This window comes from Cucurbita moschata, unplaced genomic scaffold (assembly GCF_002738365.1).
Source record: "Cucurbita moschata cultivar Rifu unplaced genomic scaffold, Cmos_1.0 Cmo_Scf00035, whole genome shotgun sequence".
Taxonomy (NCBI): Eukaryota; Viridiplantae; Streptophyta; class Magnoliopsida; order Cucurbitales; family Cucurbitaceae; genus Cucurbita; species Cucurbita moschata.
This window is the reverse complement of record NW_019268551.1, coordinates 1,880,912-1,894,474: the sequence shown is the minus strand read 5'-3', so window position 1 is coordinate 1,894,474 and position 13,563 is coordinate 1,880,912. Positions and strand designations below refer to the sequence as shown.

Sequence of the window (13,563 nt, the reverse complement as noted above, 5' to 3'; positions counted from 1 at the left end):
GAAAATATAATGACTTAACTAATTGAGTTATGTTGGATCTACTTGTTATTATTTTTTCCATATTCTTTTCGAGCATCATTTATAGTTATATGAAAAATAAATAAATTATTTTTAAAAATAATTTAAATAGATAAAATTTAAAAATAAATAAAAAAAAAAAACCTTTGGAGAGTGCGAAAAGGCAGCCGACGTGGCATGATCCAATGCGTTCGTTCCCTCCAAAACCTCGAAATGATGTGGGCCCCACTTTGGGGTTTTTATATCGAAGCCGCCCATATTATGTCGTTTTATTTTTAACTGTCTCCCTCTAACGGCTTCCCCTCAGACCAAGTGTCCCTTTTATTTTTTATTATTTATTTTTTTTATTCATTCATAATTCAACTCTAAAAATTTTTCTTATGAATTATATATTTTAATTATGACGTGTTAATTTAAATTATAATTTTAGATAAGAATTAAATAATTTAGAATTAAAATTAATATATATTGTTGTTATTATTATTATTATTTTATAATTATTTAAAACAGTTTTAACTGTCAACTGTTATGAATAGAGGGAGACAGCTTTTTGCAGTAGCGCCACGTCATAGGCGGTGGAGGGAAAATTAGCCGCCAACTCAGGAACGTGATTTCTGACATGCTTTCCACGTGATTTTCAGACAATACCACCCCTGTGGGCCCCGCCACTGCCTTTTTTTTTTCCTTTAAATAAAAGCTAAATAATAATTTTGTATATTCGTATTTAATAAGTTTAAAATTTTTTATACTGTGTAAATTTAAAATTTTATTAAAAGAATTTTAAAATCTAAAAAATTTAGAGATTAAATATTTATTTAATTTTTTTTATATTCTAAATTAAATATTTCCTCTAGATTTTATAGTGCAAAAAGATGATTAACAGAATTCTTTATTATTTTTTATTTTTATTTTTATTTTTATTAAAGACATATCAGCTTTTCTTTTATCCTAATATGTACGAATTTGTTCCTTTTTATTCTATTAATTAATTATAACTATAAAAATAAATAAATAAATAAAGTGGTTAATCATTAATACATGGGAATTTATTTCCCACTTGCATTATTTATAACCAACTTATTGAAATTAAATTTTCATTTAATAAAAGCCATTAATATATATAGTTTTGGAACAATATTTATTTGGAATTAATGTAATCTAATTTATTACCACATGGGTAATAAATTAAAATTAATAATAATTACATTTACACTATTTAATGAGCTTATTAAGATTTATAGCATCTATAGACTCAACCCATATTAATTAATATTAATATTATAAACTTAGGATACTTTATTAACCTAATTATTATTTGAATCATGCTTATTATCCTTAAATGATTAACATTGAATTTTCATATTCTTATAAATGTAATTTAATGAAAATAATTAAAAAAGACAGCATAATTGAAAAAAAAAAGATTTAATAATTGAATATATTTGTTCTCCCAAGCAAGCGTGCTTTCCACTAACCACGTCACTCATCTACTACCTCCTTTATTTACTAATATGCCCTTTTGATTCAAATTTACTCATTTGCCCTTCTCGAGCAATACACACGAGATCAATTTAAGCTTAGTTCAATTAATTATTTAATTAAAAAAATTTAAAAAAAATCGAAATTTTAAGCAGGTCGCACGTGCGGTGGCATAATTTTGGTCGGCAAAAGAAAACGGAAGGAATTGTAAATCAGGAAGGTGGGACCCACCTGCCAGCTGGATCGAACAACTCACCTTTTCTCTTGGTGGTAGCTAGGCGAATACTATCGAGTCAATTGCAAGCAAAGCTACACGTCAGTAGCTTACGTGGCATCCTTGCTGGACATTCCAGCTACTTCCATTGGCCAGACTCCCACCAATAAAATCAAAGTTGTCTTGCAGTAAAATTTAAATTTTGAGCTGTAACCTTTAAATATATTAATATAATAATTGAGGGTAGAAAATATATTAATTTTTTTTAAAATTTTGAATTTATTGTTAAATATTAAATACAAAATTAAAAAAATTAAGAAAATCCGGTCAGGCTAAAAAATAACATCACGGGTAGGACTCCTCAGCTCCAAAAACGATTCAACTGAGAGTAACAGTTAATCGCCAAAAAGTAAGAGAAAAAAAAAAAAAAAAAATCTGAGAGGGAAATAAAAAGGGAAATAAAAAGGATATTGAAGATTTGATAGGATATATTATATAATCATAAATGTTGTTGTTGCTAAAGAGGGCGGGTAGAGATTTAAAGATCCAAGCGACGAGAAAAGGGATTTACAGAAACAGAGCGTGTTTAGAACCCTATTTTTCTCTGTCGATTCTTTGTTTCGATCGTTTTTTTCTGTGTTTTTTTTTTGGTTTTTCTTGGTGGGTTTTGGGTTTTGAAGATGATGATGGAGATGGAGTGGCCTTCTTGTCTTGATGAATACGAAAAGCTTGTTATTAGGATGAACACACCCAGGTTTCACTCTCTGTTTCATCGATTTCCCCTGTTTTTTGTTGAAATTTTCGAACCCATTTGATGGATTTGGCTGTTGATTCTTGAAATTTCTTATGATTTTTGTTTGTTCTTTCTTCACTTGATTTAGGGTTGTGATTGATAATGGCGCTTGCTCTACTGCCACTCTCGTGAAGGTACAAAGAACAAAAATCTCCATTAAAATGCTCTGTTCATCTCTGTTCGTCTCTGTTCATCTGGAACTGTGTTTGATTCTGTCGCTGAAACTGTATTTTATTTGAAGGTTGATAGTGCTAGAAGATATGGAAATCTCTTGGAGGCTGTACAGATTCTTACTGATATTAACCTCTCGATCAAGAAAGCTTATGTTTCTTCAGATGGGCGATGGTTCATGGATGGTATGATTAAGAACAGGAACATCTTGTTTTGCCTGTTTGTTCTTCATTTTGAATGTTTTTTAATGGTTGTGTTCTTTAATTTCATTGTAGTGTTTCATGTTACTGATCAGAACGGCGAGAAATTGACCGACGACACTGTGATTCGCTACCTCGAGCAGGTGATTTAGATTGTTGGTTGAATTTATGAACATTCTTTTGCTGGTTTGTTGTGATTGAAACTCATTTTTGGATCTGGGGGTGTTTGTTTGTTCAATTTGGCAGTCGCTCGGGACGACGCATTATCGGAGGAATGAAGCGTTTAATGGTGCCACCACGGCGTTGGAGCTCACTGGGACAGACCGTGTTGGTCTTCTGTCGGAGGTGTTTGCTGTGCTAGCTGATCTGCAGTGTGATGTGGTGGAAGCTAAAATTTGGACTCACAATGGCAGGATTGCTTCCTTGATCTATGTCAAGGACTGCAACTCAGGTTCCCCCATCGAAGACCGACAGAAAATCGACATCATTGTAGCACGGTTAAGGAGTGTTCTTAAGGGAGACAACGACATTCGTAGCGCGAAGACGTCGGTGTCGATGGCAGTCACACATACCGAAAGGAGACTGCATCAAATGATGTTTGCTGACCGTGATTACGAAAGGAAGGCTATCTTGAAGTCGAACGCTGCCGATTCCCCTGGTGTAACGGTTCAGAACTGCGCCGAAAGGGGTTACTCGGTCGTGTACGTTCAATGCAAAGATCGAACGAAGCTATTGTTTGATGTTATATTCACCTTGACAGACATGGAATATGTGGTGTTTCATGCCACAATCAACACTGCAGAAGAAAGAGCATATCTGGTATATATATATATATCTACACGAGTTTAAACTGAACCATTTTTATGTTTCGAATCGAGCTTGAACGTTTTTCGGTTGGGTTTTATCAGGAGTTCTACATTAGGCATAGCGACGGAACCCCGATTAGTTCCGAACCCGAAAGGCAGCGAGTGATTCAATGCTTACAAGCTGCTATACAAAGAAGAGCATCTGAGGTAACTCTCCATAGCAACTGATTGGTATTGTTTCTTGCAAATGAACCAAACTGATCATATTGTGATTGTGAGCTGCAGGGTGTGAGGCTAGAACTATGCACAGTGGACAGGCCAGGCCTTTTAGCAGACGTGATGAGGACGTTCCGAGAGAACGGTCTGAACGTAACGAGGGCTGAGATCTCCACGGCGAGGGACATGGCTCGAAACGTATTCTACGTGACCGATGCGGTCGGAAATGCAGCTGATCCAAAGACCATAGAGTCGGTCAGACAAAGGATTGGGTTGAGTGAGTTGACGGTGAAGGAAGTTGCATCGAGTTGTGATCAAGCGACGGAGAGGGAAGAACAAACGGTCGGAGTTGGCGGGGCGGTGTTGTTTACACTCGGAAGCATGGTAAGGAGGAATCTATACAATCTAGGACTGATTAAGTCATGTTCGTGAGCGAGCTCGAGATCGACTTGATACTAGAAAAGAGTAGCGAGATTGGTTTTACTTTATGAGAAAGATTCTTTGCTTATAATATGATTTGGTGTATATAAAGAATACAAAGAAAAGGTGGGATTTGGTGTTATACATTAATATATGGGTTTGTTTGAAAGATAGTTTTTTTAGCGTATAGTTCATGATGTAAATATCAAATTTTATATTAATGTAATGAAAAATATTGGATTTATTAATTTTTAAAGGCTTTACTTAATTTTTTAAAATACTCCTATAAATAAATTATTTTATAAATAGAGATGTTCGGGATGGAGAAGCTTTCCCCATTTTGGATCCAAGATAAGTTAACGTTGATTCGGTTTTGAAAAAATGTGCATTTATTTAAATATTACAATTAGAGTATTAAGTTAATTAATTTATTTTTTTAATATAGACAAATGTCCTGTTATATATTTAGTATGAGTTGAAGGTGGGGAATTGAGCTGTGATATGGATTATAGTCATGAGGTGTATGTGGAGACAGAGACTTGGCATATAATGGGGCGATGAATTGAGTTGTGACAGGGATTATAATCACGAGGTGTGTGGAGACAGAGACATGGAATATAATCTTTCATGAAGCCCCATTTATCTAATTGGGTTCGTAACTTTTGTAACGTGGTTGGCTTGTATTCGTCTTTTCTATTTGTGTACCGAAACAAATATTCCTCACTACTCCATAGACAGAAACAGAGAATATAATCTTTTCTATCTGTGGACGGAAACAAATGTTCTTTACTCCTCAATAGACAAAACAAGTGAATATAATCTTTTCTATCTGTGAACAGAAACAAATGTTTTTCACTCCTGACAGAAACAAGGAATATAATCTTTTATATTTTATGGACATAAATAAATGTTGTTCACTCTCAAATAGACCGAAACAGTGAATATAATTTTTTTTTTAATTTGTGGACAGAAACATGGAATATAATCTTTTCTACTACTCCATTTATCCAACAAAAAAATAAAAATGTTCGTCACTCACATGGAATATAATCTTTTCTCCGATCCCATTTTTTTAATAGAAAAAATGTTCCTCACTCCTCCAGACAAAAACAATGAATATAATCCTGTTCCCGACTCATTTATGTAATATAAAAAATGTTCCCATCTAAATTAAAAAATCACTTTAGTTAGAAATAACATCTTCATTTATAAGTTTGATTTTTAAAAACTAAATAATTATTAAAAAGATGTGTTCCAAACATTTTTTGTTTTTGTTTTTTTACTTTTTAAAAATTGAGTTGAATATTAAAAACATTGGTAAAAGACCGATAATAAAACAAAGAAATTCATAATTATAAACTTAATTCTCATAAATACAAAATAAAAATAAATAAATAGTTATCCAATGGGATCGTAATAATTCTATAGTTGTTTAATCGTTTTTGAACTTTATCATCTTTTAAATATGGTATCTAAAGTAATAAAACAAAACATACTTAAAAATAATAATAATAATAATAATAATATTCAAAGATATTAAATTCGATTAATCAACAATTAAATATTTTTTTTTCTTTTTGTTAATTTCTTAACTCAAAACTAAAATATATATATGAAACGAACTAAATTATATATAATTTATTTAGGCGTGACAGAAATTGGTCAAAGAAATAATATTAAATAAACTTTATTATATATTATTATCATCATCTTTAAACAAAAAGACACAATAAACTTTATTATATATTATTATTATCATAAATAAAAAGACACAAAAACAGGCCGCTGATTGGATTTACAGATTTTAGGTTGTTGTCGTAATTCTAATTTTAATTTTATTATTATTATTATTATATTTTTGTTTGGTCTATAAATTTTCGACTTATTTTATTTAACTATATGATCTAGATTTATTATATACTCTGTTGTTTATCTATAATCATTTTTAAATGGTCTTTATGAAAAAATTAATTATATTGGATTTTTCAATTAGATACATATTATTTATAATATATTTATTAATAAATAAAATTAAACCAAAATGTAAACAGTTGAAATTATTTTAATAATTGGACTTAACACCATTAATTATCTAAAATTAATGGTCGAAAATATTAAATAAAGAAATTCTCATATTTTTTATACAACTAATTTAAAGTATGTTTTTTTTACTATATTTTGAATAATTTTTTTTATTGCAATATATTAATTAGTCATTTTTTTAATAATATATTTCTCCAACAAAAAATGAAAATAGTTTTTAAACTAATGTGTACTTTTTTTATTATTTATTGAGATTATTTTTACCCATTATTCCAACCGAAAAAAGCTGACTTTTAAATAAATAAATAAAAATAATGACTAGACCATTAGAAATTTATTAAAAAACTAATAAAAATAATTACTCAATCTTTGAAATATGAAAATTCTAAATTAATTTAAATATGAAAACAATATATCCAAGCTGTGAAATAATGTTAAATTTTATTAAATTCTAAATCAAATATTATTATTTAAATGATATCTGAAATGACAATTATTATTATTTATTATTATTTCGTCCATTGAACTTACAAGATAATGTAATGTCTTGACAATGTAATGTCAACTCTACTGGTTGACTTTTAATTTTTCAACCCCTATTTTATTTTAGTAAATATAATAAAATAAGAGATTTTAATGACTACGATAAAAGATATAATTCATGCACAACTCATTTGCACAACCATTTATCTGTTCGGGTCAAGTAGGCAAATTTATCTCTCAGCGATTTTTTCTCTACTAATAATCTCAACCGAGGTTTGTTCATGGAATAACCTTCAATCCGATCTGCCTCTAGCTCTATAATCCACCCCTCTTTCCTAGTCCCATCAAGCTCTTCAGTCTAATCCTCTTTTTCAACTCGAGTATAAAGTTCAACCTTTCGTTATTGATGAATTAAGTGTTGTTAAACGTAGAAATAAGGCAAGTCTTGAAGATAGATCGAGAGGAAATCATTGACATGTCTAAATAATATTAGGTTCTAAATTCAATCATTACCGTTGTACTATGATAAATGAATATAAGAAAAAACTGTAACAGCCAAAACCCATCGTTAACAGATACTGTCTACCTTGACCCGTATTGCCATCAACCTCAGAGTTTTAAAACGCGTTTATAAAGAGAGGTTTCCATACCCTTACACAATCCACCCCATTGGGGCCCAACGTCCTTGTTGACACCGCCCAATATCTAACTCTGATACTATTTGTAATAGTCCAAGCTCATCGCTAGAAAATACTGTCTGTGCCGTCAGCCTTACACTTTTAAAATGAGTCTCTAAAGAGAGATTTTCCCATTCTTGTAAAGAACGTTTCGTTATCCTCTCCAACCAAGATGGAATCTCACAAAAGCGATATAATATATATTATTGTTGATTAATATAATTCGTGACACGAACATATTCATAGAGCTATATGATAAACACGAAGATTGAAAGTGAAAATCAATGATAAAAAAGAATAAAATAAAGTTAAGATTCTTATTAATTTTTTTTTTTTTTTTTTTTTAACATGGAAGATGTGATATGATATATAAAACTTAGTGGATAATTTGGAATATATTCTTTCCTTAGTATTTGGAAAAATGCAATGAAGAATTAGGATATAATATAAGACATTAAATTCTTGTTTCAAGCATTTATTCATATGCTTTTTGCAATCGAATTTTGAATCTAATCAACCTCTAATAAAGCATATTACTAATATATTTTAATTATCATTAAATTTATTAAAATAATATTGTTATCACAACTGCTCGATATTGCTATCAATTATCTATACAAAATTTAATTTTAATTTTATTTAATTTCAAATTTATTTACATTTACCCGTCTCAAGATTACCCGAGAAATGTATTATTAGATAAAAATATGCATACAACCCAATAATCCAAATTTAAACCATAAAAGTTGAGTTATGTTGATTTTTTGAAAATTCAAAAATTCGATTTTGTTTGCATGTTGACATTGCTTTGGTCGGGTTACAACCCAACCCGACCCTAATTTAAAATTTATGATGGATGTTAGTGTTGTGTCATGACTTGTAAATGTTTGATATTTGAATTTTACGAGATTTTAGTTATCAATGCAACAAGTATAATTTAACCCGACAACCTAACCAAATCCAACTATAGATGTTGGGTTGAGTTAGGTTGTGAACTTTATTTGAGTTAGGTCCGAAAGATTTTTCCAACCCAACCCTAAACTCGTGCACCCCGATTGCTAAAGTAGCTCTTTAATTGTCATTAGCTCTCTCCCGTAAAGTCTAAGATTTGATCCCTCATCCTTGTTCCACTGTTTGAACACATTGACTAAAAACGGTGAGTAAATGATTAAAATATTCGTCAATACAATCGATACATTTGTAAATCATTCAATCTAGAGGTATTCGCCACAAACGGGACGACGAGAAATAAGAGAGAGAGAGTGGGCAAAGATTTCTCTATGTTATCCAAGAGGGAGTTGGAGACAGAGATTATATTCTTTTGTTTCCGTTACCGTCCTCGACACCAATCTCGACCTCGCCCCACCTCACTATATACATACATACATGTACTTATATATATATATATATATATATATATATATATATATATTCATTAAATAATTAATCGAAGTGAATATTTTTTAAAAATATATATTAAATAGTGGAAAAAAATTATCTTCTAATTTTTGCAAAAATAAATGAAAATTTTGGAAAGAACGAGAATTGAAATAGGAGACGAGGATGTTGGAGAAGACTTACTCATTGAACGTTTTTATCCGACATTAATATATATTATATAGATATAGTTTATAAAAATATATACCCACCTTAATATTTAATCATAGATTTGATCAAGTTGTCTTAAATTAATCCATAAATAATTAGAAATGCTTTATGTTTGTTTGAATCGGTCCTTAATCTGTGGTTCGCTAAATTACTTTGAATTGAAGAAGAAAATAATGAGCGTTGACGAACACGACGGTCTCGGAGGCGTCGCTGCTCATGGTCTTCACTCAGAGTATGGGGACTTCCTCCTCCGCAACAATGGCGACAAGGTACTCCAATCGATTATTCGATTGATTATTGATCCACATGTTTTCGCGCGTTTTTCATTTTGGATTTCTTGCACTCTCAATTGCGCCGATTCTAGCCTCTTCTGCTCTTACTCTTGTTCTTTAGAACTAGTCATTTAAACAGATTTTGCTAAATTTTTAGTTAGAAAAAGTATCAGGACTGGAACTGGAACCCTCTGTCAATTTTCCTCTTGTTTAATGTATGTTTTTTCTGCAAAAAAAGTCGATTAGAAACTTGTTCGTAGTAGACGTATTTTAAAAATCTTGAGGGGAAGTATAGAAGGGAATGTCCAAGGAGGACAATATTTTCTAGCGGTGAGCTTGGGCTGTTACAAATGGTATTAGAGCCAAGTTACCGGATGGTGCAAGACACTGGTTGGAGTAGGGCTAGACCCTCTCCATAGTAGACACATTTTAAAACTGTGAGGCTGACGACGATATGTAACAGGTTAAAGCGGACATATCTGCTAGCCATGGGAGGCTATTACAAATGGTATTAGAGCTGGACACTGGACGGTGTGCCAGCGAGGACGCTGGCCCTCAATGGGGTGGATTGTGAGATCCCACATCGGTTGGAGAGAGGAACGAAACATTCCTGATAAAGGAAAACCTCTCCCTATGAGGGGAAACCCATCCGTTGGAGAGGTTCCCCTTATAAGGAATGTTACGTTCCCCTCTCCCTAGCATACGCATTTTAAAACCTTGAGGGGAAGCCTAGAAGGGAAAGTCGAAAGAGGACAATATCTACTAGCGGAGGGCTTGAGTTGTTACAAATAGTATCAGAGCCAAGTTACTAGACGGTGCGAGACACTGATCGGAGTAGGGCTAGACCCTCTCCATAGTAGGTGCATTTTAAAACCATGAGGCTGACGACGATACGTAACGGGTTAAAACGGACAATATCTGCTAGCCGTGTGTTGAGGATTGCGGATTGTTGGGAGGGAGTTCCACATTGGCTAATTTAGAGGATGATCATGGGTGGTATGAGGCCTTTTGAGAAGCCGAAAGCAAAGCCATGAGAGCTTATGCTCAAAGTGAATAGTATCATACTATTATGGAGAGTCGTGATTCCTAACACCATGGTCTCAAGCTGTTACAAATGGTATCAGAGCCATGAACGGTGTGCCAGCGAGAATGCTGGCTCTCAAGGGGGCGGATTGTGAGATTCCACATCAATTGGAGAGGAGAACGAAGCATTCCTTATAAGGGGAAACCTCTCCCTAACACACGCGGAGAGGTTCGGGTGTTTAATATAACAAAAATGGTTTGAATAGTCAAATACTAGCTTAATCTTGAACCCTGCAGGTCAATATTGAGATGCTAAAGGGGAAGAATCTGGGGTTATATTTTTCAGCAGCATGGTGTGGCCCATGCCAAAGGTTCACCCCTTCTTTGGTTGAAGCATACAACGAGCTATCTTCTAAAGGCAATTTTGAGATCATTTTCGTGTCAGCTGATGATGATGAGAAGTCTTTCAATGAGTATTTCTCTAAGATGCCATGGCTTGCTATCCCATTTTCTGATTCAGAGAGAAGGGATCGCTTGGATAGCTTGTTCCAAGTGAGTGGCATACCCCATCTCATAATCCTTGATAGCAATGGGGAACTCTCTACTGATAGCGGAGTCGACTTCGTACGAGAATACGGAGCCGAGGCATATCCTTTTACCCCAGATCGAATCGCTCAATTGGTGAGCCAAGAGGCCGTGGCTAGAAGGGAACAGTCCTTGAGATCCATCATGGTCTCTTCTTCACGTGATTTTGTAATATCATCCAAGGAAGAGAAAGTGAGTTCCAATGATTTTGCTCATCATTACTCTTACAAACTCGTTTTAACTTGTTTCTTACTTGCAAGGTACCTGTCGCTGAGCTTGAAGGGAAGGTAGTGGGTCTGTACTTTTCAATATTTTCATATGAACGATGTATGGCTTTTACACCAAAGCTTGTGGATGCTTATGAGAAACTGAAAGCAAAAGGGGAGAGATTTGAAATTGTGCTGATATCCCTTGATCAAGATGAAGAATTGTTTAAAGAAGGTTTAAGAAATGTTCCTTGGCTTGCATTACCTTTCATAGATAAGAGATGTGATAAGCTGGTTCGATATTTCGAGATTTCGACGCTACCGACCTTGGTTATGATTGGACGAGATGGAAGAACTCTTCAGTCCAATGTTGTTAATGTTGTCGAAGAACACGGTTTTCTGGCATATCCTTTCACCAAGGAAAGGTTTGCTGAGCTTGCAAAGCTTGAAAAGGAAAAAGAGGAAGCTCAAACGTTGGAGTCGGTCTTGGTTTCGGGGGATCGTGATTTTGTCATCGACAACAATGGAACCAAGGTTCGAGTTTTATTTTAAATTCAATTTGGTTTTCATTTAGATAAAGTAAACACTTTGATTATAATGATTGGCTACCACTCGTGGATGTAGGCGAATTTCTTCTCTTCAAACCATGTAAATTTTTGTGCCTTTTTGTTTAATTTTTGTTTGTGGGTGTGTGAGTGCGATCGATCTTGCTTCTGCTTCTGCTATAGCAATTGGGTATCAAAACATTTTGGTTGTAGTATACCGTTACAAGAACTGGGTATCAAAGCATTTTTGGTTATAGGTGTGATATCCCACATTAGTTGGGGAGGAGAACGAAACACCCTTTATAAAGGTGTGGAAACCTCTCCCTAGTAGATGCGTTTTAAAAACCTTGAGGGGAAGCCCGAAAGGAAAATCCCAAAGAGGACAATTTCGGCTAGCGGTGGGCCTGGACCGTTATAAATGGTATCAGAGCCAGACACTAGGCGATGTGCTAGCGAGGAGGCTGTTCCCCGAAGGGGGTAGACACGAGGCAGTGTGCCAGTAAAGACGCTGGGCTCCTAAGGGGGGGGGGGGTTCCCACGTCAATTGGAGAAAGGAACAAGTGTCAGCGAGGATGCTGGGTCTTGAAGGGGGTGGAGGGTGGATTGTGATATCTCACATTGATTAGGGAGGAGAATGAAATACCCTCTATAAGGGTGTGGAAACCTCTCCCTAGTAGACACGTTTTAAAAACCTTGAGGGGAAGCCCAAAGAGAACAATATCTGCTAGCGGTGAGCCTACGTCATTACAATAGGTGCATAAATAACTAAATTGTTTGATTCTTCAGGTACCGGTGTCAAGTCTGGTGGGGAAGAACATCCTCATCTACTTCTCAGCAGATTGGTGCCCACCATGTCATGCATTTCTGCCAAAACTCATTGAAACATATCACAATATTAAGAAGAAGAATGGTAATCTGGAAGTGATCTTCATCTCGTGCGACAAGGACGAAGTATCGTTCGAAAAACTATTATCTCGAATGCCGTGGTTAGCCATTCCCTTTGGTGACCAAAGGAAAGCATTGATAAGGCGTAAATTCAAGGTCCAAATGGAAAGTATCCCAGTGCTTATATGTATCGGAGCGGATGGGCGCACGGTTACGAATGATGCTACACAACTCGTTTCAATTTATGGCGCTAAGGCTTATCCTTTCAGTACCGGTCGAGCTGAAGAGTTGAAGTCGGAAACTGAGTTGATGACAAGGAATTTGCCTCAGAATGTTAAGCATGTACTCCATGAAGGACATCTTCTTTCGCTTACGCCTCGAAAAGGATACGTGTGCGACGGATGTGAAAAGGAAGGACGTGTATGGTCGTATTGTTGCAAGAGGTGCGATTTCGATCTCCATCCCGAGTGTGCTTTGGAAAGGAATCCAGAATACCAGATGGATAAATGGAGAATTTGTGGTTGAAGGTAACTACTTCGTTCATCATATTGATATTTAAAATGGTCGTCTCACTTTTCTTACCAATCTTGTGTGCATTTCTGTTCCTTTCTCATATCTGTAGCTGTTTATGTTTATCTTCTCACTCGTTGTGAATGCTTATTTGAGATCTCAACAAGTTCTATGTATGATGCCTCGGGTATTCTATGTTGAGTCATTGCTAGTCCGCTTTAGCTCGTTACGTATTGCTGTTATCCTCACGTTTTAAAACGTGTTTACTAGGGAGAGGTTTTTACACCCTAAGAAATGCTTTGTTTCTCTTTCCCGAGCTCAGGACTCAATGTCTTGCTTGCACATCGCTCGGTGTCTGGCTCTGGTATCATTTGTAACAGCCCAAGTCTATCGCTAGTAGATATCATCA

The 13,563-nt window shown here is 34.4% G+C and overlaps 2 protein-coding genes across 2 annotated transcripts; both read left to right on the top strand.

Annotated features, from left to right (window-relative positions):
• Positions 1–2,146: 2,146 nt before the first annotated feature.
• LOC111431030 (ACT domain-containing protein ACR8-like) lies at positions 2,147–4,530 on the top strand. Its single transcript, XM_023067521.1, has 7 exons — positions 2,147–2,465; positions 2,593–2,638; positions 2,746–2,860; positions 2,951–3,018; positions 3,122–3,694; positions 3,784–3,888; positions 3,967–4,530. The coding sequence occupies exons 1-7, from the start codon at positions 2,392–2,394 to the stop codon at positions 4,327–4,329; spliced, it is 1,344 nt and encodes a 447-aa protein (XP_022923289.1). The 5' UTR covers positions 2,147–2,391; the 3' UTR covers positions 4,330–4,530.
• A 4,719-nt stretch (positions 4,531–9,249) lies between these two features.
• On the top strand, positions 9,250–13,352 carry LOC111431028 (probable nucleoredoxin 1). Its single transcript, XM_023067517.1, has 4 exons — positions 9,250–9,397; positions 10,721–11,200; positions 11,269–11,748; positions 12,546–13,352. Exons 1-4 carry the CDS (start codon positions 9,302–9,304, stop codon positions 13,167–13,169), a joined length of 1,680 nt encoding a protein of 559 aa, XP_022923285.1. The 5' UTR covers positions 9,250–9,301; the 3' UTR covers positions 13,170–13,352.
• Positions 13,353–13,563: the final 211 nt, after the last annotated feature.

Coding starts and splice junctions, on each gene's coding strand:
- LOC111431030 (XM_023067521.1), top strand. CDS start 2,392: ATGATGATGGAGATGGAGTGGCCTTCTTGTCTTGATGAATACGAAAAG. Junction 2,639..2,745: donor CTACTGCCACTCTCGTGAAG/GTACAAAGAACA, acceptor TTTTATTTGAAG/GTTGATAGTGCTAGAAGATA. Junction 3,695..3,783: donor CAGAAGAAAGAGCATATCTG/GTATATATATAT, acceptor GGGTTTTATCAG/GAGTTCTACATTAGGCATAG.
- LOC111431028 (XM_023067517.1), top strand. CDS start 9,302: ATGAGCGTTGACGAACACGACGGTCTCGGAGGCGTCGCTGCTCATGGT. Junction 11,201..11,268: donor TATCATCCAAGGAAGAGAAA/GTGAGTTCCAAT, acceptor CTTACTTGCAAG/GTACCTGTCGCTGAGCTTGA. Junction 11,749..12,545: donor TCGACAACAATGGAACCAAG/GTTCGAGTTTTA, acceptor TTGATTCTTCAG/GTACCGGTGTCAAGTCTGGT.